This window comes from Myotis nattereri, assembly GCF_964212035.1.
Source record: "Myotis nattereri genome assembly, chromosome: 6".
NCBI lineage: Eukaryota > Metazoa > Chordata > Mammalia > Chiroptera > Vespertilionidae > Myotis > Myotis nattereri.
In genome coordinates, this window is record NC_138081.1 from 26,829,617 (window position 1) to 26,852,617 (window position 23,001).

The 23,001-nt window shown below is 42.9% G+C and overlaps 1 protein-coding gene across 1 annotated transcript in view; it reads right to left on the reverse strand.

The window, feature by feature from the left end:
• Positions 1–23,001, reverse strand: part of DST (dystonin) — a gene marked incomplete at its 5' end in the record, with an annotated part of 425,995 nt that overhangs the window by 357,342 nt on the left and 45,652 nt on the right. Inside the window, one exon of the mRNA XM_081094138.1 lies at positions 19,056–19,256. Coding sequence (XP_080950264.1) covers positions 19,056–19,256 — 201 coding nt within the window. The remainder of the gene's footprint in view (positions 1–19,055; positions 19,257–23,001) is intronic.

Sequence of the window (23,001 nt, forward strand, 5' to 3'; positions counted from 1 at the left end):
TAATGCAAGTGGTTTTTCTTTATTGGTGAAAATCATAAATACCTAAAATTTGTCTTCAGTGGAAGAAATTAAGTCTAACTAACTCTAGTTCACACTTTATTAAAATGGGAGGCTAATCTTCTTCTGTTTCACAGAGACGAAACAAACAACTACCAAACAAAAGGATGGAAAAATGTGCCAAGAACCTTAGCTAATTACTTTTCTATCATCTTTATAATTCCAAAGAGCTCAATAAGCACATGGAACTCCACTTTAAGGTATATGCTCAGGTTCAATGTACAATTTTGGCCATTCTGAACTCTTGGGAAAAAAGGTTTATGCTCAATAATGCTCAATCTTCTTGGAATGCAGAAGGAGAAAAGGCTGAAAGTGATATGTCACAACTGACTGCAATCACAGTTCAAGGGAAATGGTTATCCTGACAGCTAAGAGAAAGAAGCTCATTTCCAACACTTATGCTGCTATTTAAAAATAGGTATTTTTCTGCGGCTGCAAGTTATAAAAATTACTAGCATGAGAGCACATATCCTGTAAAAATCCTATTGCTTCTTAAAGACCCGTGCCTAGTTGTCCAATTTTAGTGAAGGTAAACAGAGCAATGTTTTTTCCATTTGGCAAAGCAGCTAAAAACTATAATTCGTTCTCAATTATTGATGCCCATTTCTAATAGGGCTAATATATAAATAAAATTCACAGATAATTTCAAAGCACCCTAACTAATGACAGTCTCAAGTCTTCTTAAATAAGTTTTAAACACGTAGAAATGTGCAAATCATCATCTCATCCCCCTATTTAGCAACAGAAAAGTTGAAGTATGAGCAGCCAAATCAAAGAAACAACCTACCTCTGAAAAAACCATTTCCTGAATCGAGTTACATAATGGAATGTGATGTCAATATTAAAGATGAGCTCAGATCAATTAGGCAAGTATTCAATAGCTTGCATTTCAGTCATCATCAAAATTTCATGAGTTCTGTGCAAAGATATAAGTGTAATGTGCTGGAGGAAAAAAAGTACTGCTGGAATATAAGAATTCTACCTAGAGGCTAACCAAAGAACATATGTGCATATATGCGTAGTTCATGGACACAGACAATAGTGTGGTGAAGGCCTGGGGAGGGGAGGGGACTGGGTGGAGGGGAACAAAGGCTAGGTGGGAATGGGGGACATCTATAATACTGTCAACAATAAAAAAGAAGTGTAAGACTAGATATCAACAGATTCAGCAAGACAATGTCAAGCAATGTGATGGCATATTGCTCTTGGGGTCAATTTTGTTTCAATAATAATTCTATTTTCATATCAACAAATCTACAAAGAACAAAAAATCAGCCTTGTCTGTTTCACATTTATTGTTTACATTTTAAATTTTAAATGCACCAGCATGGTATTATAAAATGTTCTAAGTAAAAAGCTAACAAATAAGCGAATAGTCCTTTGTTAAAAGAAAAGGGAATTAAAAGTATCCAAAGGTAGCCATTGGAATATTGCTCCCTTCCTTCTGCCTTTCTAAACACCTTCTAATGGTGAATATCTGAAATCTGAAAAATTATTAGCAAAAAATTAGACCAATCTATGAAAAACAAAAGCCAGAAAAGGGACTTGATGAAGCAAAGTGTTGATGACATAAATTTCAACAAAAATCTGTTTCTTTTTTTTTTTCTTCAATGTCTTAAACCTTTTATTAGGGACAATTTCAAGCTTTTACAATAGAAAAGTATAAAGAACTACCATTCACACATCATCCGGCTTCAAAAATTACCAAATCCTGGTCAGTGTTGTTTGGACTATATTCCTACCCACATTTCCTCCTCTTCCCCCTGGATTATTTTGAAGCAAATTCCAGGGACCTTATTATTTCATTACTATAAAGGCATGAAATAATACAGTCTTTGCAATTAATATGCAAGTTTACATTGTTTTAAATCAGTATTGTTTATTCCAGAATGTTTTGATTCATATGCAAATACAATATACAGAGACAATAGTGCTTAAAACCTCAACTAAGAGCCTACATTCCTAGTAGTTTCTCTTTTTTAAGAATAATGATACCACTGTCATCTCATTCATATAAAACATGTCTTGGCATCTGATATTCATTCAACCAACAGTCATGCCCACACTCTGTGTACAAGTAATTTAGTTATTTTCTTAGCATTTGCTACTCATAATTACCTCTTGTTTATGTTGTACCTCTCATACTTCATGAAAGTTTTACTTAAAATAAGCTAAAAGTATATTCTTAACATTTGGGTGCTTATTCTATGAACCTTTCTTGTTATTCTTCTGCCTCTGTGGCTGCAATGGTTGCTAAAACTTAATTTCTTTTTAATTTTGGTAAAATATACAGAACATAAAATTTACCTTTTTTTAAGTGTACAGTTCAGTAGTATTAAGTACATTTACACTGTACATTGTGCAAATAATTTCCAGAACTCTTTTCATCTTACAAAACTAAAATTCTATACTCCCCATTTCCTCCTCCCATCAGCCCTTGGTAACCACCATTCTAGTATTGTTTCTATGATTTTGCTCCTCTAAGGACCTCACAGAAGTAGAATCATACAGTATTTGTCCTTTTTTGTGACTGGCTTATATCATCCTATCTAATAAAAGATAAAAAGGGTAATTAACCATACCTCCACTACGCTTCCCATTGGCTAATCAGGGCGATATGCAAATTAACTGCCAACAAAGATGGCGGCCAGCAGCCATGAAGCTGAAGCGAGCAGGAGGTTTGCTTGCTCCAGTGATGGAGGAAGCCAAGGTTCCCCACCTGCCATGGCCTGCTCTAAGCTCCAAAAGCAACAGCTCCAAAAGCAACAAAGTTTCAATTATAGAAGCTAAACAAACCCCAGATACCTGCTTTCAGCCAGCCGCGGCCTCAGAGCTGGGAGCGCCAGTGATGACAACAGACTTTCAATTATAGAAGGTAAATAAATCCCAGAATTTAAAAAAAAGGAAAAAAGGGAGAGGCTGGGAGCTTCAGTCACAGGCCAGCCTGAAAAGGCCCTCAGCCCCTCACCCAGACTGGCCAGGCACCCCAGTGGGGACCCCCACCCTGAAGGCGGTGTGACCAGCTGCAAACAGCCATCAGCCCCTCACCCAGGCTGGCCAGGCACCCAAGCGGGACTCCCACCCTGATCCGGAACACCCTTCAGGGCAAACCAGCCGGCCCCCACCCGCGCACCAGGCCTCTATCCTATACAGTAAAAGGGTAATATGAAAACTGACCCTAACAGCAGAAGGACTGGGAATGACTGGTCACTATGACACACACTGACCACCAGGGGGCAGACGCTCAATGCAGGAGCTGCCCTCTGGTGGTCAGTGTGCTCCCACATGGGGGAGCTCTGCTCAGCCACAAGCCAGGCTGATGGCTGCCAGTACAGCGGTGGTGGTGGGAGCCTCTCCTGCCTCCTCAGCAGTGCTCAGGATGTCCAACTGCAGCTTAGGTCTGCTCCCGGCTGGCAAGTGGACATCCCCCGAGGGCTGCCGGGCTGCCAGAGGGATATGTGATTGCCAGCTTAGGCCCAATACCCCGGAGAGCAGGCCTAAGCCAGCAGGTGGTCATCCCCTGAGGGGTCCCAGACTGCGAGAGGGCACAGGCCGGGCTGAGGGATCCCACCCCCCTGAGTGCACAAATTTTTGTGCATCAGGCCTCTAGTCCTATATAATAAAAGCCTAATATGCTAAGTGTCTGACTGTTTGTTTGACCAGTCACTATGGTGCGCACTGACCACCAAGGGGCAGACGCTCCGATCAGTAGGTTAGCTTGCTGCTGGGGTTCGGCCGATAGAAACTGGGCGAGACAGGTCAGACACACCCTAGACCAGCCGTGGGCAAACTACGGCCCACGGGCCAGATCCGGCCCGTTTGAAATGAATAAAACTAAAAAAAAAAAAAAGACCGTACCCTTTTATGTAATGATGTTTGAATTTATATTAGTTCACACAAACACTCCATCCATGCTTTTGTTCCGGCCCTCCGGTCCAGTTTAAGAACCCATTGTGGCCCTGGAGTCAAAAAGTTTGCCCACCCCTGCCCTAGACAAATCCGTGCCTACGACGAATCCGTGCACCGGGCCTCTAGTTTAGTATAATGTCCTCAAGGTCCACCCATATTGTAGCACATGTCAGAATTTCCCTCCTTCTTAAGGTTGAATAATATTCCACCATATGTGTAGATCAGACTTGGTTTATTCATTCACCCATCAATGGACACTTGGGTTTCCTCTACCTTTTGGCTAATGTGATAATGCTACTATGAAAATAGGTATACAAATATCTCTTCGAGACCCTGCTTTCAGTTCCTTTGGGTATACATCCAGAGGTGGGATTGTTAGATCTTGTGGTAAATCCATTTTTATTTTTTGAGGAAGTGACATACTGGTTTCCATAACAGCTACATGATTTTACATTCCCAGTAATATTGCACAAGAGTATTTAAACCTAATTTTAACACCAAATCAAATTAAGTATCTGATCTTCATCCATCCTAGTGATGCAATTGGTATGTAGTGGGGACAGGGGGTGTCAATGGTGGTAAGTCAGTGACATTCCCCAGCATCAGAGTTGATAACCCACTTTACATTTGATAATTGAGCAGCATGCACTTAATAGGGTCAGATTAAAGTGGACTTGCCAATACATGAATACTCTAGGGTGGCCAGTCTAGATAAGGCAGGCTGTGAGCAGCTCTCAAAGATATACAGCTACTCCCTGGGAATGAGTCAGGTTGAGAAAAATGAATAATTCCTCCAGGCTACTGGAATCTCCATTCTTGTCCCTGAAATCTCTCACCCACTTCCCCAGGTGTTATCTGAGTGAGAGATCTCCCAAATAGATTGCAAGGGTGGTGTATGTCTGCCTCCATCTGGACTTATGACCTTGGGTCAGTCCCTTACTAACTGAGACACAGTTTTGTCAAATTGGATTAATAATATATACCCTCCCCAATGCACAAGTTGGTTGTACAGATTAAATGAGATCATGAATATGAGCATACTTTTAAAAATATGAAGTTCTACTTAACTACAAAGTGCTACTACACAGCAGTAATTTTCCTGAAGTACTGCTGTCATTTCCAGAACTGACCTCTCAACTGCCGTCACACAAACTGAATGCTGTTTGGATATGTTCAGTTTTCATAGTTTGGTTTTCTTAAATCTCACTTCATTATGTCACAACAACAACAGAAGAGGCACTATTGAGAAATCAGACAGATCCTTGCTGTAGAGGAGTGCCAAATAGGTGATGTTTGGAAAAATGGAGAATTACATGTAGGAGAAAAGGTCCAGAGAAATGGAAGCATGAGCCTAGTGAAGAAAAAGGTTTTTTATTCTCAAGAACAATTAACTTACTAATAATGAGAGATATCTAGCAATGGGAGAGTTTTAAAATATATTTTTAGTGATTTCAGAGAGGAAGAGGAAGAGAGAGAGAGAGAGAGAGAGAGAGAGAGAGAGAGAGAGAGAGAGATCAACGGTGGACCTATCCCCTATCCGGTTTGGCTCCGTAGATAGAGCATCGACCTATGAACTGTAGGGTCCTGGGTTTGATTCTGGTCAAGGGCACATATCTTGATTGCAGGCTCCTCCTCGGCCCAGGCCCTGGTTGGGGCACATGCAGGAGGCAACCAAAACCAGTTGATGTGTTTCTCTCATACCGATGTTTCTTTCTGTCTTTCCCTCTCTCTTCCACTCTCTCTAAAAATCAATGGAAAAATATCCTCAGGTGAGGATTTAAAAAAAAAAAGAAAGAAACATCAGTGATGAGAGGGAATCACTGATTGGCTGCCTCCTGCACGCCCCCCTACTAGGGATTGAGTGCGCAACCCAGGTGTGTGCCCTGACCTGGAATCAAACCCAGGACCCTGCAGTTCGCAGGCTGATGCTCCATCCACTGAGTCAAACCAGCTAGGGCTAACAATGGGAGATCTTATCACTAAAGGTACTCAAGCAATAAAGACTAGCATTAGGAGAATGTTGAATCAGATAAACTCTAAGATTCCCTCAAACTTCAACATTTTGATTTCATAAGGACTGATGGTAACACAGTAGCAGAGGAGCTAAGCTTTATCCTCTTCACAGATAATAAATACAACAGGAAATGGTCTTAAATTGAAACCCAAGGATTTAGGGCAAAGATCAAGAAGTCATCTGAGGCAAAGACAGCTGTTAAAGGTCAACCAGAATTCCAAGGGAAACTATGCCTGTGTCCTTTAAAATAAAAGGATTTAGCCCTAACCGGTTTGGCTCAGTGGATAGAACATCAGCCTGGGGACTCAAGGGTCCCAGGTTCGATTCTGGTCAAGGGCATGTACCTTGGTTGCGGGCACATCCCCAGTGGGGAGTGTGCAGGAGGCAGCTGATCGATGTTTCTAACTCTCTATCCCTCTCCCTTCCTCTCTGTGAGGGATCAATACAATATATTTTAAAATAAAAATAAAAATAAAAGAATTTATACCCATCCTCCTGGAACAATTTAAAGACTGTTCTGGTGAGAGGCAAAGTAATAAACCCAAACATCTTTGAAGGGCCTTTCTTTTCAGTTCTTTCATCCGCTGTTGTCCATGAATTTTAAGTGTCTATCTAAAAGTTTTATTTAAGTTTCATTGCTTGGAGTTTAAAGAATTTAAGGGGGGACCCTGAGTACAAGAAAGACAAGATGAATAACAAGCAGCCAAAATGCTGATCTTGAAGAGGTTCAGGAGCTAGAAAAAGATGTGTTTATATTTCTCCAAGCAGAACCCCTGAATCCCTTTACCAAGTTAATCTTGGTTTCATAAACTGTTTGAGAAACTAACTCTATATTAGCACTGCTCATTTAATATAGTCCACCTACTTTGCAAGTTTCTGTATATATATTGATACCAAATCTCTATATATAAAAGGCTAATATGCAAAGTGTCCCCTTGGGAGTTCAACTGGAAGACTGGGAGTTCGATCACTCGCTATGATGTGCTCTGACCACCAGGGGGCCACACAGAACGAAGGAAGGCCCTGGCCAGCAGCCGGAAGGCCTCAATTGGCCCTGATCACCAGCTAGGCCTAGGGTCCTATCCGTGCATGAATTTCATGCACCAGGCCTCTAGTTTATAATAAATGAAATCTTTTGTAAGATTCAATAAGGGAGCCTGACCATTGTGGCTCAGCAGCTGAGCGTCTACCCAGGAAAGAACCAAGAGGTCATGGGTTCAATTCCCAGTTCGGGCACATGACCAGGTTGCGGACTCAATCCCCAATAGGGGGCATGCAGGAGGCAGCCAATCGATGTGTTTCTCTCTCATCAGTGTTTCTATATCTATCTTTCTCCCTTCCTCTTTCTCTAAAAAAACACACACAATAAAAACATATATTTTTTTTAAAAAGGTTCACTAAGGGAGGCATAGCAATGTGTGTAGTAAAGACCCAGTAAATTGAATGAACACAGTTCAATAAATCTTTTTGGGGCAGTTAGCAAAAGAAATTTGACTTTATTAATTCAATTCATGCTCTAGAATTCCAAAGATGAAAAGGAAACAAACATTTCCTTTAGAAGCTCTGTATTTGATGATTAATTAAGTCAAAATAAGGTACGAGCTGTATAGTCAAACTTTCCATAGAAAGGGAAGTATCCTGAGGTTTTTCAAATAAAGCCGCCTGGTCCTACATGTTTGAAAAGGAAAGGAAAGGGAAGGCCTTTTAATAATCTAAGCAGGAAAGGAACAGAGAAACATCCTACTATATATCAACAAAATCAAGGATGTGTAGTTAGTCTTTCCTACACTGCAGGCTTCCAAGTACAAAAATGACCTGAAATCCTATTACTATTAATTTTTAAAAATAAAAACTATGGCCGAAACCGGTTTGGCTCAGTGGATAGAGCGTCGGCCTGCGGACTGAAAGGTCCCAGGTTCGATTCCGGTCAAGGGCATGTACCTGGGTTGTGGGCACATCCCCAGTGGGAGATGTGCAAGAGGCAGCTGATCGATGTTTCTCTCTCATCGATGTTTCTAACTCTCTGTCTCTCTCCCTTTCTCTCTGTAAGATATCAATAAAATATATAAAAAATAAATAAATAAATAAATACATAAATACATAAATAAATAAATAAAAACTATGCAGAAAACCAAGATGGCAGCATAGGTAAACACCGGAGTTAGCTGCCTCGAACAACCACTTCAAAAATACAGCTAAAAGACAGAACGGACATCTCCCAGAACCACAGGAAGACTGGCTGAGGGGAAATTCTTCAACTAGAAGGAAAGAGAACAGCATACGAGACTCAGAGGAGGCGCAGTGAGGAAAATACAAAGGTGAGGAGGTACGCGCGGAGTGGGCTGGTAGCTGAGGGCGCGGTTGTCGTTTTCAATCGGGAGGGAGTCTCAGATTCTGAGCTCCAGTTCTGGGAGAGTCTCTAGGGACCCAGACTCAAACGGGAGAAGCGGAACTGTCTGGCATCGGTCGGAACGCAAGGGCAGCTTTCTCTCTGAGGTTTGCAGCGGTTGCTGGGACTCTGAGAGGCAGAGCCTCTGGGGACGGGACTGAGAGCAGCCATAACTGCTCCCTCCATCCGCTCTGTTGATCCGGTGCGACCCGCCCCGCCCAAGCCCTGCGCAGAGCCATTTGCCAGATAGCCTCAGGCAACGGCTAGATTAGCACCTCCCTAGAGGACAGAAGTTTTCCCACTGCAGACACAGCTGATTCTCACAGCCAGTTGGCCTGGAGGTCAAATCCCCCGAGTATTAACTACAACAAGACCACGCACAAAGACCACTAGGGGGTGCACCAAGAAAGCATAAAAAATGGGGAGACAAAGAAACAGGACAAAACTGTCAATGGAGGATATTGAGTTCAGAACCACACTTTTAAGGTCTTTCAAGAACTGTCTAGAAGCCGCCGATAAAGTTATTGAGATCTACAAGAAATCTAATGAGACCCTCGATGTTATGATAAAGAACCAACTAGAAATTAAGCATACACGGACTGAAATAACGAATATTATACAGACTCCTAACAGCAGACTAGAGGAGCACAAGAATCAAGGCAAAGATTTGAAATGCGAAGAAGCAAAAAACACCCAACCATAAAAGCAAAATGAAAAAAGAATCCGAAAATACGAAGATAGTGTAAGGAGCCTCTGGGACACTTTCAAGTGTACCAACATCAGAATTATAGGGGTGCCAGAAGATGAGAGAGAGCAAGATATTGAAAACCTATTTGAAGAAATAATGACAGAAAACTTCCCCTACATGGTGAAAGAAATAGACCTACAAGTCCAGGAAGTGCAGAGAACCCCAAACAAAAGGAATCCAAAGAGGACCACACCAAGACACATCATAATTAAAATGCCAAGAACAAAAGACAAAGAGAGAATCTTAAAAGCAGCAAGAGAAAGAAACTCAGTTACCTACAAGGGAATACCCATACGACTGTCAGCTGATTTCTCAACAGAAACTTTGCAGGCCAGAAGGGAGTGGCAAGAAATATTCAAAGTGATGAATACCAAGAACCTACAACCAAGATTACTTTATCCAGCAAAGCTATCATTCAGAATTGAAGGTCAGATAAAGAGCTTCACAGATAAGGAAAAGCTAAAGGAGTTCATCACCACCAAACCAGTATTATATGAAATGCTGAAAGGTATCCTTTAAGAAGAGGAAGAAGAAGAAAAAGGTAAAGATACTAATTATGAACAACAAATATGCATCTATCAACAAGTGAATCTAAGAATGAAGTGAATAAATAATCTGATGAACAGAATGAACTGGTGATTATAATAGAATCAGGGACATAGAAAGGGAATGGACTGACTATTCTTGGGGGGGAAAGGGGTGTGGGAGATGCGGAAAGAGACTGGACAAAAATTGTGCACCTATGGATGAGGACACTGGGGGGGTAAGGGCAGAAGATGGGGTGGGAACTGGGTGGAGGGGAGCTATGGGGGGGAAAAAAGAGGAACAAATGTAATAATCTGAACAATAAAGATTTAATAAATAAATAAATAAATAAATAAATAAAAAACTATGCAATATTCCAAAATATTTTGCAGCCTATAATGATCTGAACTGCAATCAGAAAAGTGGGGAAATTTCCCAAAATTCAAAAGCAAAATCCAAAAAGAGAAGGAAAAGAAGGGTGAGGCCAAGGAAGTGGTTTAGGAGTAGAAAGAACAGGAAAAAGAAATCATTATGTTAGAAAATCATTTTCTGCTACTTTCTGTAGTTTCGACCAGAGTTGTCTTTTCTTGGCCTAAGATGAATATCCTTAAATGAAAGTCAAAAGGCCTGGACCCATATCTGCTGAAGGCAGCTGCATTGCTGAGGGAACAGCTGGAAGTTATAAGGGAACCTCAGTCCTTTTTCCAACCTGTCAACACTGGGGAATCCAAGGCTCAGTTCCCAACGTTCTTCTTTTCTCTCTCAATATTCACTTCCTGGTCATCCCACCCCATGTCATGGATTTGATAATATCAATGTGCAAATGACTCCCAACCCAGACTATGTCTTCCATGAAATCCAGACACTGGGATATCTAATAGATATGTCAAACTGAATATATTCAAATTGGAAATGTGATTTCCAGCCCCCATAACCTGTTTCTTCCTCAGTGTCCACCATTTCAGAGAATAGGATCACCAATCATCTGTGCTAAGTCTGTCTGTCCTCCAACTTCTGAGTCAAAATTCTCAGGTTCAATCATTCGTTTACTTGTGGTGGTGGGAGCCCCAGAGTGAGAAGACAGAAGCTTTTGGGCCAAGGTTTTGCCAACAGGGGGAGCAAGCTACAGCCTGGGTAATGATGTGGGAGTGCTAGCAACTGTCAATCACATATTCTTTCACCACCGTGAGAAAGTCTGAATTCTAAGTCATGAGAAAACGTACAGGATGCTGTTGCAGTGTGCAAAAAAACTGTAATCAGCCCTAACCGGTTTGGCTCAGTGGATAGAGCATCGGCCTGCGGACTGAAAGGTCCCAGGTTCGATTCCAGTCAAGGGCATGTACCTTGGTTGCAGGCACATCCCCAGTGGGGAGTGTGCAGGAGGCAGCTGATCGATGTTTCTCTCTCATCAATGTTTCTAACTCTCTATCCCTCTCCCTTCCTCTCTGTAAAAAAATCAATAAAATATATTTTTTTAAAAATTGTAATCAGTACAACGTAACAGGAATAGAGACAGTGTGCCTGATTATTTTTAAGTACTCTAAAGTTTTTATTTCCCCTTACTCCACCCCCATACCAAACACATAAATTCCTCTCAGGCCTGAGAGTTGTTATACAGGAACAGGTTCGCCTGAGTGAGCAATAGGGTAGAAAGACTTGCTACTTCCTAAGTGCTCTGCCACAGAAATAGAAGATCAATAAAATGCATGGCAAAAAGGTTTGGGGTTTATCTATGGTTTTTAATACTATTTGAAAATAGGTTTTTAATTCTGTAATAGTTGAAAGACACAAAGATCTCATCTATATCTGCCATCTATGCAGGTAGGAAAACAGACTCAGAGCTTAATGCTTCAGGATAATTGATTGGAATAAACATCTAGCACCATAAGTGTGATGGTTTGGATTTCCATTCCCCAACTGCTCCAGTCAGCATGCTTGGGTCTAAATCAGCTGTGGGCAAACTACGGCCCGCGGGCCAGATCCGGCCCGTTTGAAATGAATAAAACTAAAAAAAAAAAGACCGTACCCTTTTATGTAATGATGTTTACTTTGAATTTATATTAGTTCACACAAACACTCCATCCATGCTTTTGTTCCGGCCCTCCGGTCCAGTTTAAGAACCCATTGTGGCCCTCGAGTCAAAAAGTTTGCCCACCCCTGGTCTAAATCGTAGTCCCATCATCTACCAGCTATGTGACCTTGACAAGTATCCTCTGAAAAGCGAGCACTGATCCCAGAGAATTGCTGGGAAGATTAAATGAGAAAAACACGGGGAAATAAACAGAGAACAAGGTCCATGTATTAGCAACAGAGTAAGCATGCAGGAAAGGGAGAGCTCTTAATAGGATGCGGAGGATGTTTTTTAAAAACTCTAGGATTCAGACACACACAAAATAGTTCTTTGTAATGCCAACATACTAAAGAATCAATGGAGGCTGAATCTAATGATCTCTTCTGCTTCAAGGTGGTAGAAAATTCCTAAGTGTTCCAGCGTCTTAATGTATAGCATAAATTCCAAGATCTATGTATTTCCTAAGATAAAATCAGGATAAATTTTTAACTAACTCATCCTTAGAAACATTCCAGAGGAGCAAAATAAAAAGCATGCATATTATGAAGTTTACATTAGTGATCTCCATTATAAATTCTTACAGGCACATTTGAGTATAAATTATGAATTCTGAATAGGTAATTCGGTCACAGCAGCCAAGATGCTGAAGTGGAATGCCTTCCGTGTGGCACGTGGCCCATTTCACAAAGAGGACAGTCCTCCTGAAAGTGGCTGAAACTGCACTGTCACGATCTCTGACTCATCTCCTTCCCAGCTACATCTGTTCCCGTCTCTCCCACGCAGGGGCCTGTTTCTCCCTCAGATTGCCCCTGGGAATGCCTGGAGTTCTTCATATAAAGTCATTCAAATAATCCTGAGTCAGCACAGCGGATTTATTTCCACTCTAAGCCACCGTTAGAGTTGCCTTCACGGCCATGTGTGGTAACACTGATTTTCTCCAAATGTGCATGCTAGAAAAGGCTCAGGCTTCAGGCACATGTTAAATAGGGTGGCTCTAGCAGGCACTGCTGATGACACCTACCCAGAAGAGGACACAAAGCCTCAGCTCAAGTCCTCACAAAAATAAGGACATGTCAGCACGGGCCATAAGGTTCCAGAAGGCTGAGCAGGAATCATGTGAGACAAGGAGCCAACAGCCTCCTCACCACCAAGTCTGGTGATAGCCAGTCTCTGGGATGACCCCCTAGGAGATGCAGGAAGATGGGGGACGTGAGCTTTACCTGCCCCAAAGAACACTCCCCAGGATCTTTCTATCGCCCCAAGCAACAGAGTAACCTCCACTGTTATTTCCTGCCCTCTACCGGCCCCCTTTCCAATTGCTCTTGAGGAAGAGAGGGTGAAGGCCGTCCTCAGATTCCCCATCAGCAGTGACCACCAGACACCCGCAGAGAATGTCATGGGTTAGGCCCAAGTTCAAGTCCTAATCACCTCACACCTACACACTGCAGTAGTTGCTTTGCAGGCCCCTGTCCTGCTCCCCTCTGACTCACTCTGCTCACGTTTAATCCTCCTAAAACCTTGCTTTGATCATGCTACTCACTTCTCCCAGTGTCTCCATGAAGCACAGAAAATGAGTTTAAATGCAATGGTTGTATGGAATGTATCTTGGCCCCAATCTCTTTTTCCAGCTCTACCCTGTACTTCTCTTCTATAAATCCTCACATCCAGCCAAATGGTTCTCAGTACCTTCGCTTACTCCACTTCCCAGATGTAACATCTGCTACTTATCCAATTCCTACCCATTCCTATCCAGATTTGAAAGCCCAACTCAATGCAATCTCTTCCCAAAAGTAGTTATTCCCTGATCATCCTATGGTGTATAAAAAAAATCACCTCTCCATTCTCTGAGTTTCTATAGTGCATAAGTATATGTCATGAATAATATCATTCATTCATTTACTCAATAAATACATCCAGATGAGATACCCTAAATCACATGATATGGCCCCCAAAGAAGTCCAAGTCTAGGGGAGGAACAGATAGGAAGGAATTACCATTTATTGAGAGTTTATTCTAAGCAGGTCACTGTGCCATTTATTTCCACGTCAGCTCAGTTCATCCTCACAACTTAAAGAGGTGGCTATTGTTTCGCTTTACAGTAAGAACTGAGTCTCGGCGAGAACCAAGATGGCGGCATAGGTAAACACTGGAAATTGCTGCCTCCCACAACAAATTCAAAAATACAACTAAAAGACAAAACGGACATCATCCAGAACCACAGGAAGGCTGGCTGAGTGGAAATTCTACAACTAGAAGGAAAGAGAAAAGCACACTGAGACTCAGAGGAAGTGCGGAAGTGCAGAGGTACGGAGACGCACCCGGCAAGGGTGGCAACTGAGGACGCGGCTGTCTTTTTTAATCGGGAGGGAGTCGAAAGCCCCCTACTACTCTGAACTCCAGTTCCGGGCGAGTCTCTGGGGACCCAGACTCATACAGGGAGAAACTGGACTGTCTGGCAGTGGGCGGAACTCGAGAGCGGCTTTCTCTCAGAGGTGCTTGCCGCATACCGGGACACTGAGACTCAGGGCCCCTTAGGGCAGGACTGAGGATCAGCCATAGCTGCTTGCTCCGCCCTGTTGATTCTCTGAGACCCCGCCCCACCCAAGCTGCAGCAGAGGCTTTTGCATAAGAATGCCCTGGCCCTTTGCAATCTGAAAATTACCTAACAAACTGCAGCTGGGCCAGACAGACCCAAACTTCCAAGAGAAGGCCCAAGGCCCCACAGCAGCTTGCATTGCTTCACAGCTGGGCCTCATCTGGGCACCTCCAAACTCCAAAAAAGGAAGGGGAACCTGCAGATCTCCTCATAGCTCCTGCCGGGTAGCCTCAGGCAGAGGCTAAATTAGTACCTCCTTAGATCCAAGAGCCAGTGTACCCAGTGGTCAGAGTGGGACCATCCAATTACAACTCCTCAGATCTATAAGGAACACACTCAGGGGGCAGACTCAGTGAGCACCAAAGCTCCACTGAAGCAAGTCTTGCCTCATAAGGGTGTCTTCAGCACAGAAGTTCTCCCACTGCAGACACAGCTGATTCTCACAGCCAATTGGCCTGAAGGTCAATTCCTCCCAGTGATACCTACAACAATCAAGGCTTAACTACAACAAGACTGTGCACAAAGCCCACAAAGGGGTGCACCAAGAGTGTCCACCTCAGGTAATTGAGGAGGCTGAGCCACTGAGCCCTATAGGACACCTAGCACACAAAAGTCACTCTACCAACACAGGGAAGCATAAAAAATGCAGAGACCAAGAAACAGGTCACAAATGACAGAAATGGAGGAAAGCAAATGACTGGATATAGAGTTCAAAACCACACTTTTAAGGTTTTTCAAGAACTTTCTAGAAACCGCTGATAAATTTAGTAAGACCCTCAAAAAGACTGGTGAGACCGCCGATAAATGTAGTGAGACCCTCAGGAAATCTAGTGAGACCCTCGAGGTTATGAAAAAGGACCAACTAGAAATTAAGCATACACTGACTGAAATAAAGGATATTATGCAGAGTTCCAACAGCAGACTAGAGGACCACAAGAATCAAGTCAAAGATTTGAAATACGAAGAAGCAAAAAACACCCAACCGGAAAAGCAAAATGAAAAAAGAATCCAAAAATACGAAGATAGTGTAAGGAGCCTCTGGGACAGCTTCAAGCGTACCAACATCCGAATTATAGGGGTGCCAGAAGAAGAGAGAGAGCAAGATATTGAAAACCTATTTGAAGAAATAATGACAGAAAACTTCCCCTACATGGTGAAAGAAATAGACTTACAAGTCCAGGAAGCACAGAGAATCCCAAACAAAAGGAATCCAAAGAGGACCACACCAAGACACATCATAATTAAAATGCCAAGAACAAAAGACAAAGAGAGAATCTTAAAAGCAGCAAGAGAAAGAAACTCAGTTACCTACAAGGGAGTACCCATACGACTGTCAGCTGATTTCTCAACAGAAACTTTGCAGGCCAGAAGGGAGTGGCAAAAAATATTCAAAGTGATGAATGCCAAGAACCTACAACCAAGATTACTTTATCCAGCAAAGCTATCATTCAGAATTGAAGGTCAGATAAAGAGCTTCACAGATAAGGAAAAGCTAAAGGAGTTCATCACCACCAAACCAGTATCATATGAAATGCTGAAAGGTATCCTTTAAGAAGAGGAAGAAGAAGAAAAAGGTAAAGATACAAATTATGAACAACAAATACACATCTATCAACAAGTGAATCTAAGAATGAAGTGAATAAATAATCTGATGAACAGAATGAACAGAATGGTGATTATAATAGAATCAGGGACATAGAAAGGGAATGGACTGACTATTCTGGGGGGGAAAGGGGTGTGGGGGATGCAGGAAGAGACTGGACAAAAATCGTGCACCTATGGATGAGGACAGTGGGCGGGGTGGGGGGAGGACGGAGGGTGGGGTGGGAACTGGGTGGAGGGGAGCTATGGGGGGAAAAAGAGGAACAACTGTAATAATCTGAACTATAAAGATTTAATAAAAAATTTAAAAAAAGAACTGAGTCTCAAAGAGTTGGACAATTTGGCAAAGATTACCACATGTGATTTTTATCCTCCACTGCCCCTTACCCATCTCAGAGTCTCTGCCCATCTCTGCCTCACTCTGTCCTTGGGATGCTGACCTCTATAATGTGTGTTACCCAAACCCCTCTGCCCTCTGGCCTCCAATAAGGCTGGGTGACGGAAAAGCACCAGCTGTAGACTCACTGCGCCTGCTCCCTTCCTGCCTCATCCGGTTCTGGCTGTAGCTGCACTTTTCAGCCACAACTCCTGGGGAAGGGTTCTTCCACGGCTCAGCTCCTCTTACCAGGATCTAGTTAAGACCATGGTCTACGGGTCAGAAGTGGTAGGCAGGTTCTGCATGAAGGTTGATGAAGCAGCTTAGCCCTGCCCACACCTCTGTAAACAGTCCTTTCATTAAACTCTCTTCAGTTAAACTTTCTTTGTGTGCCAATTATTTCATGCCACATGCACAGAGCAGGATTTGAACCCATGTCTATCTTACTACACAGCCTGCCCTTTTCACTTGAATAACTGCTATGTTGGAGATCTGTACAAAGTGCCACGGATCAAAACAAAAGGCACCTCACTCTGATAGGAAGGATCCAAAAAGACTTCTGAACAGTCGCATGAGCATAAGCCAGTCTTAAGAGGTAAACTGAAATTCACCAGGAAAATAAAGAGTGAGGCGTGGCATTCAAGGACAATGTAGACAGCAAGTTCAAAGTCCAGAGGCATCAGGACTGCACCCCACTACCTAAGGCAGTTATGTACAGTGCTCATGAGAGAATAATGATAGCTGAGGGCTCTCAAACTGTGATGGTAAACACTTCTCCATTCTGATCCACATGGAAAGATTACAAAGAGCAAAGAATTAGCTAGATTCTGAGCAACAGAAGCAGTGTGCCTACTCCCTACCTTTAGCGGATCCCCATCACAGACAATAAACCCAACTATTTAGCATAATATATACACCCTTAATGACCTGGCCCTGCCTGACCCATCCAGTCTCATCTGCCAGCACCACCTGAGCTGGTCCCTGAGTATGCCATTCTTTTCATGCCTCCGTGCTTTTGAACATGTTCTTTCATCAGAGATTCCCACCTCCACTTTCCACCTGATAAACTTCTTGTCTCCAGGGCTCATCTCAGGCATCTGCTTCTCGGTAAATATTTCTGGCCCTCTAAGATGCTCCCATAGTGCCTTGTGCATAACTCTACAACAGCATTTTCATAACACAGACATGCATTGTGTTTACTTGTTTACATGTCTGTCCATTCACTCAGCTGTGAGTTCCTAGACCAGACTGTAGAGATAAATGCTTGGGCTCTGGAGGCAGGCTGCCTAGATCCAACCCCTAGACTTTGCTCCCTAAGCACTAAGTAAACAAGTTATTTACCTTCTCTGGGCCTCAGTTTCATCATCCACAAAATGGGAATAATAACATGTACCTCACAGGGTTATTAAGTGAGTCACATAGAATAATTCTTATTACAAAGTAAGGCCTCAATAACTATTAGTTATTAATATATGTACTTCCCTTATTTCCTGTATAAAAAAGTTTGTGAAACCAATACATTTTCCTATTTCATATTGCTCCACATAGGTACCAAATACAACTAAGCCTTTGTTGTATTAAATTATGAAAAGAACACTCATCGCTAAATGCAGGAGTAGGCAAAAGTAGGTTTATAATTGTTTGTATGAAAAAAATCATACAATAATTGATTAATAATACAAGAATAAACTTTGTCTCACACACTCACACTGTAAGCCTACTTTTGCCACCCCTGTATGTACTTAATTTACAACTGGTTAAAGTTAAACAGGACCTCTTCTTGCCATTGCTCTGGGCCAGTCACTGAGTCAGACATTCTCCTGGCTTTCTAGCAACGTCCGCATGTGCCTGCCACACATTTACCCCACACAAGGGCAGTTCTGCTCGAATGACTTACAAAGACTTATTATGAAGTCAAATCTTGGCTCCCCTAGGTTGGCATGAGGAACGACAGAAACAGGGTCCCTACAGTACAGGAGCGAATGCTAAAGCAATTCAAAATTATTGCAGTTATGAAATAGTTTTTTAAAAGCTTGAAAGGGGCATTTTCTAAGCCAAAATCCCTAACTGTCACAGGGTTGGTAAAAAGTCCGCATGTAAAAACCTCAACTAAGAATCCGTGCACACAGAGCAATGTGCTTGCAGGTGAGCAAGAGGTGGAGACCAGCGTCCAGCTGAATGCCAGGTGAGACAGCACTGTGGCTAGAGACACTGGGTATCTGGATGAAAAAAGGGCAACCCAAAGGCCACACCTGAGCAGCCCAGCACCTTACAGAGTCTCTCTGGCAGTTGCTGAGGGCAGCGCAGGCCTTACTGGCCCAAAACCCTCCTGGCGGGGTTCAGCTACCACCCCGGACACCAGGTCCACTTCCCCCCGCCCCTGCTTCACCCATCCTGACACTGGTTTTACAATCACACACACACCCCCTCGCACCAACTCTGATCTCTCCTTACTGTACCTCAGCTGGCTGGCCCATCCTCAGCCTAGACTGGCTCCAATGGGGCTCAGGCCTCACCGGTTTTTAAATCGATGTCTGCCAGTGACTGACTCTTGCCTCTGTGACAGCTCTGTGCCCCAACGCCGTCTGTGAAACCCGTGCAACCACATTCCTTGCTGGGACACAGGTGAGTACACCGCCGCTTGGCATAACAAGAGGAAAACCTAGTCATTTAACGTTAATCTGATGATTTGTTTTTTAAACTAAGAGGCTGACCACATCATGTGACAGTGTAGTTAACATTCTTATAAAAGACGGTTCTCCACTTACAGGCCTTCTGGTCGCAGCGCCTTGGACGGAGTGGTAGAATTCCGGCTGGACGCGGCTGTTTTTCTTGATTCTCCGCTTCCTCGCTGAGCTGTCTTGCTCACTCGGATGATGAGCTTCCACCACAGTCTTGGCTTCCTCCAGGCGGGCGGCCGCGGCCGCTGCAGCTCGCCTTCGAATATGCCGGGGGCTTGCTCTGAATCCCTGTGGCAGAAAACACAACCGAACAAATCCCGGTTTGTACTGAGTTCGCTGGGAAATTCTATGGGGCTCCTTATAGAAAGAGCGCCCGAAGCCACCAGGCTCAGTGAGATCACTTACGTTCCCAAGGTGGGCACATGGAAGGAGGCTCAACATGCCAGCGAGATGCCTCCACTAGTGTTCTCCAAGGCACCTCCGTGGTTCAGGGCCCAGAGTTATTCCACTTTAAGAAGTGTTTCAATCCATAAACCCGGTCCCTCCCCAAAAAAGTGCAGGTGAGCCATTGCTTTACTTATGCATAGAGAAATCAGACTACAGGATAAGAGGGGCGTCTCCATTTAGACAGGAAGCAGGGCACGGGGAGTCGGAATGACTGACTATTACTCCAGGGTAAATACTGGAGAGCGGACTCATTAAAGGAGGAAGCAGGAATGCAAAGCATCGTTATAAAATGCCATACAATGGAGCTCTAACACTAAAGGGAGGCAAATGGGAGGAGTAAAGTGTATGGGTTTTGGGGTGATGGCAAACCTTTTGAGCCCAGCGTGTCAGCATTTTAAAAAACCCTAACTTAACTCTGGTGCCGTGTCACATATAGAAATTTTTTGATATTTGCAACCATCATAAAACAAAGACTTATATTTTTTATATTGATTTTATATATTTAAATTCCATTTAACAAAGAAAAATCAACCAAAAAATCAAGCGTGTCATAGGTTCGCCATCACTGGCCTAGGTCCAAATCCTGATCTGTTAATTATAGCTACACACTCATTAAACATTTATGAGTCTAACTTTTCTAATCTAAGAAATGGATAGCAGTCTACTCACAGGGTTAAGTTTTAGATACGGTAATATACGTAAAATTCTAAGCACAGCATCTGGCAAATATCAGATGCTCGATAAATTGTAAATTTTGCTTCCCTTCTAGAGTAAAGTGAGGATATGGGCAACCTGCTAGCAATGGAAACAAGTTCAACCGAGCCCTAACATGCATTTGGAAATGTGCAAACGATTTTGGAAAATATCCAAAAATTAGTCTCTGTCCTATGTAGCTACAATTTATTAACAAGCAGGAAAAGAAGTCTAAGGCAGAGTTCACGAACATACCGGAATGTGTGCTCAAGGGTTAAAGTGGGCAGCTGAGGACTCACGGTGCTAGCAGATCTTGGCGAAGGAATCAATAAAGGAAGCTGAGAATAGTCTGTATTTGGCTTAGTTGAGTGGGTGGCATTTGAAGAATGAATAGAATTTATATTCCAGGGAAACAACATAATAAGTAAGATGATAGATGGATAGAATATTTATGTAGCAATAAGGAACATTATTTGGTGATGTGCCAGGAGCTCATACAAGCTACACACGCAGTATGGTGGCAAAGTAGAAGGGATGAGGTGTTAATGCTCCAAGGAAGGCTTCTCTGAGATTGTGGGTCTTCTGAATTTTAAAAGACATAAAAACTTAAAGATTGCAGTACAATGCAAAAAGAATGGAGCATAAGAATTTCTGGGGAGAAGCAGTATGACCAAAGGCCCGAGCACAATGCTGTGGGATACTGAAAGAGTCATGTGTACAAGAAATGCTCACTGAGGGCAAGGGGAGAAGGTCTGGAGTCGGATTATAGGGACTCCGAATACCAGGGTGAAGGATAGGAAGAAGAAGACAGAAGTAGGGAGGGGATGGCCCACAGGGTCCAAGGCAGCACTGAAGTCAACAGAAATAAATGAGGAGGAAATGCAAATGGATTTGGTCATAGTTTGGGTACTTTCTTCTCATCCCCAAACACATAACCTGTTTCCATCCTTCCCTTGCGTGCAAGCTCAGCTGGATCCCCTTCAACCCCAAACAGTCCGTGCTGGTGAAGAGGAGAGAGCTGGGCCAATTGCTAAACTGTGTTCTAGAGCAGAAGTAGGACCAAATGCGTATCAACCACCACGGGCTGTTTTTAAATATGCTGTCGCCTGGACTCTTTCTCCCCCCCACACCCCCACCACCACCCTGCTCTCGCTCTCGCTCTCGCTCTCGCTCTTTCCCCCCTCCCTTCTCCTCTCTCTCCTTCCTTCTGAATTAGACTTACCAGGGGTAAGGCCAAGAATCTGATTTTTGGGCAAGCTCCTCTGCCAATTTCCAGCACTTTGAAGACAGACCCTCCAGGAGCCAAAGTGTAGTCTGACCACTAGGTGGCACTAACTGTCACAGCCCTTGCACTCTTTCTAGTTCAGAAATGCATGCCCTGGTAGAAATCAAGTATTTGATACTGTACTAGCTTCTGTCATAGTAGGGTGAGTTAAGTGTGTCTTCGGAAAGAATGCAGATTCTCCTTCCCTTGTGCTCTTATGAATAAGAAACCAAATTTTGCTTAACTTGTATTATTACCAATAGTCCTCAGTGGCCTACAAATTTTAGAAACAGGAAAAAAAAATATATAAAACTCCTTTGAACTAACAAGAACAATTAAATCATATTGGTACAGCCATTCTGGAGAGCAATAACCAGTAAACCCACATCCCTGTATCTAGAGAAATTCTACCAAGAATGTCTAAGAAGGTAACCAAGCATTACTTATAATAAAAATTAGAGTTTAAATGTCTTTCCAAAATTTCAGTCATTTTCATTCCACATTCATTTTTTTCAAGATGGGGGCACCACCACCTAGGCCTCTGTGACTTCTCTCCTATCCAAATACATTTGTACTATGTTTAAATGACTTTTTATAAGCACTCTGGTACACTACGCAGATTTCAGCAAGACCATCTGGCTTTAAGTACTGCCTCTGTCACTTATTCGTGGTGTGGTCTTGGATAGTCACTTAACCCTTTCCTCATCTGGAAAGTGGGGTTCAAGCTAGCACGTATTTCATAGCGATGTTGAAAAAAATAAATGAACTAATCTATGTGGAGTACTTGGAAGAGCATCTGGCACATATGCTAAATAAGTGATGTCTATGATTGTTACGTATATGACTTGTGTGAATAAAAGGTATTCTTAATGACGAAAGTGTTATTAATCAGATGTAAAAAGGAAAATGAATCACAGCAGCTGTGCCTTGCTGACAGACACATATGAGGTACCGCCAAGATACAAACCACCCCTGATCATTAGGAGAGATTTCTTTGCCCAGAGAGTCCCAGGCACTTACTCTCCAGTAAGTCAAACTCTCTGGGCTTGAATACCACCTCTGTCATTACTAGGTATGCGATTTTGGCCAAGTTACTTCTCTGTGTCTCAGTTTTCTCCATCTGTCAAATGCATGTAATAATACCTCTCTCACAGAGTTACGACGGTGCTTAAATGAGATAATCCACATTAGGTACTCAGAAGAGTATATAGATTACAACAGTAGTCAATAAAGTATCACCATTATTACTACACTTCCTGGCTGTTAAAGTAGCAATTCATGAGCCAGCAGTTCAGAGCTATGACTGCAAACACTGAAAACAGCACGAAGTCTTCAGTGGGAAGTCACCTTTCTTATTTCTCTAAACCACCGCAGAGAAGTATAGGTCCTTGGTTTATTACACTTGCTTGTCTTAATTACTATAAAAAATAAGCCACAACTTTTAACAGAAGGAAATTTTCTTTTAAAACAGTAGGTGGTGCTATAACGCTTTATAGGTGTTAACTGGATTTGATGGCTGGTGTATAAAGTCCATTCTCCCTAAGTGTTTGGTCTTCCCTGGATACCCTCTAACCAATAGGTGGCGGACACTTGCAAGTCTCTCAGTAGAGGACTTCCGCCACTTTTTAG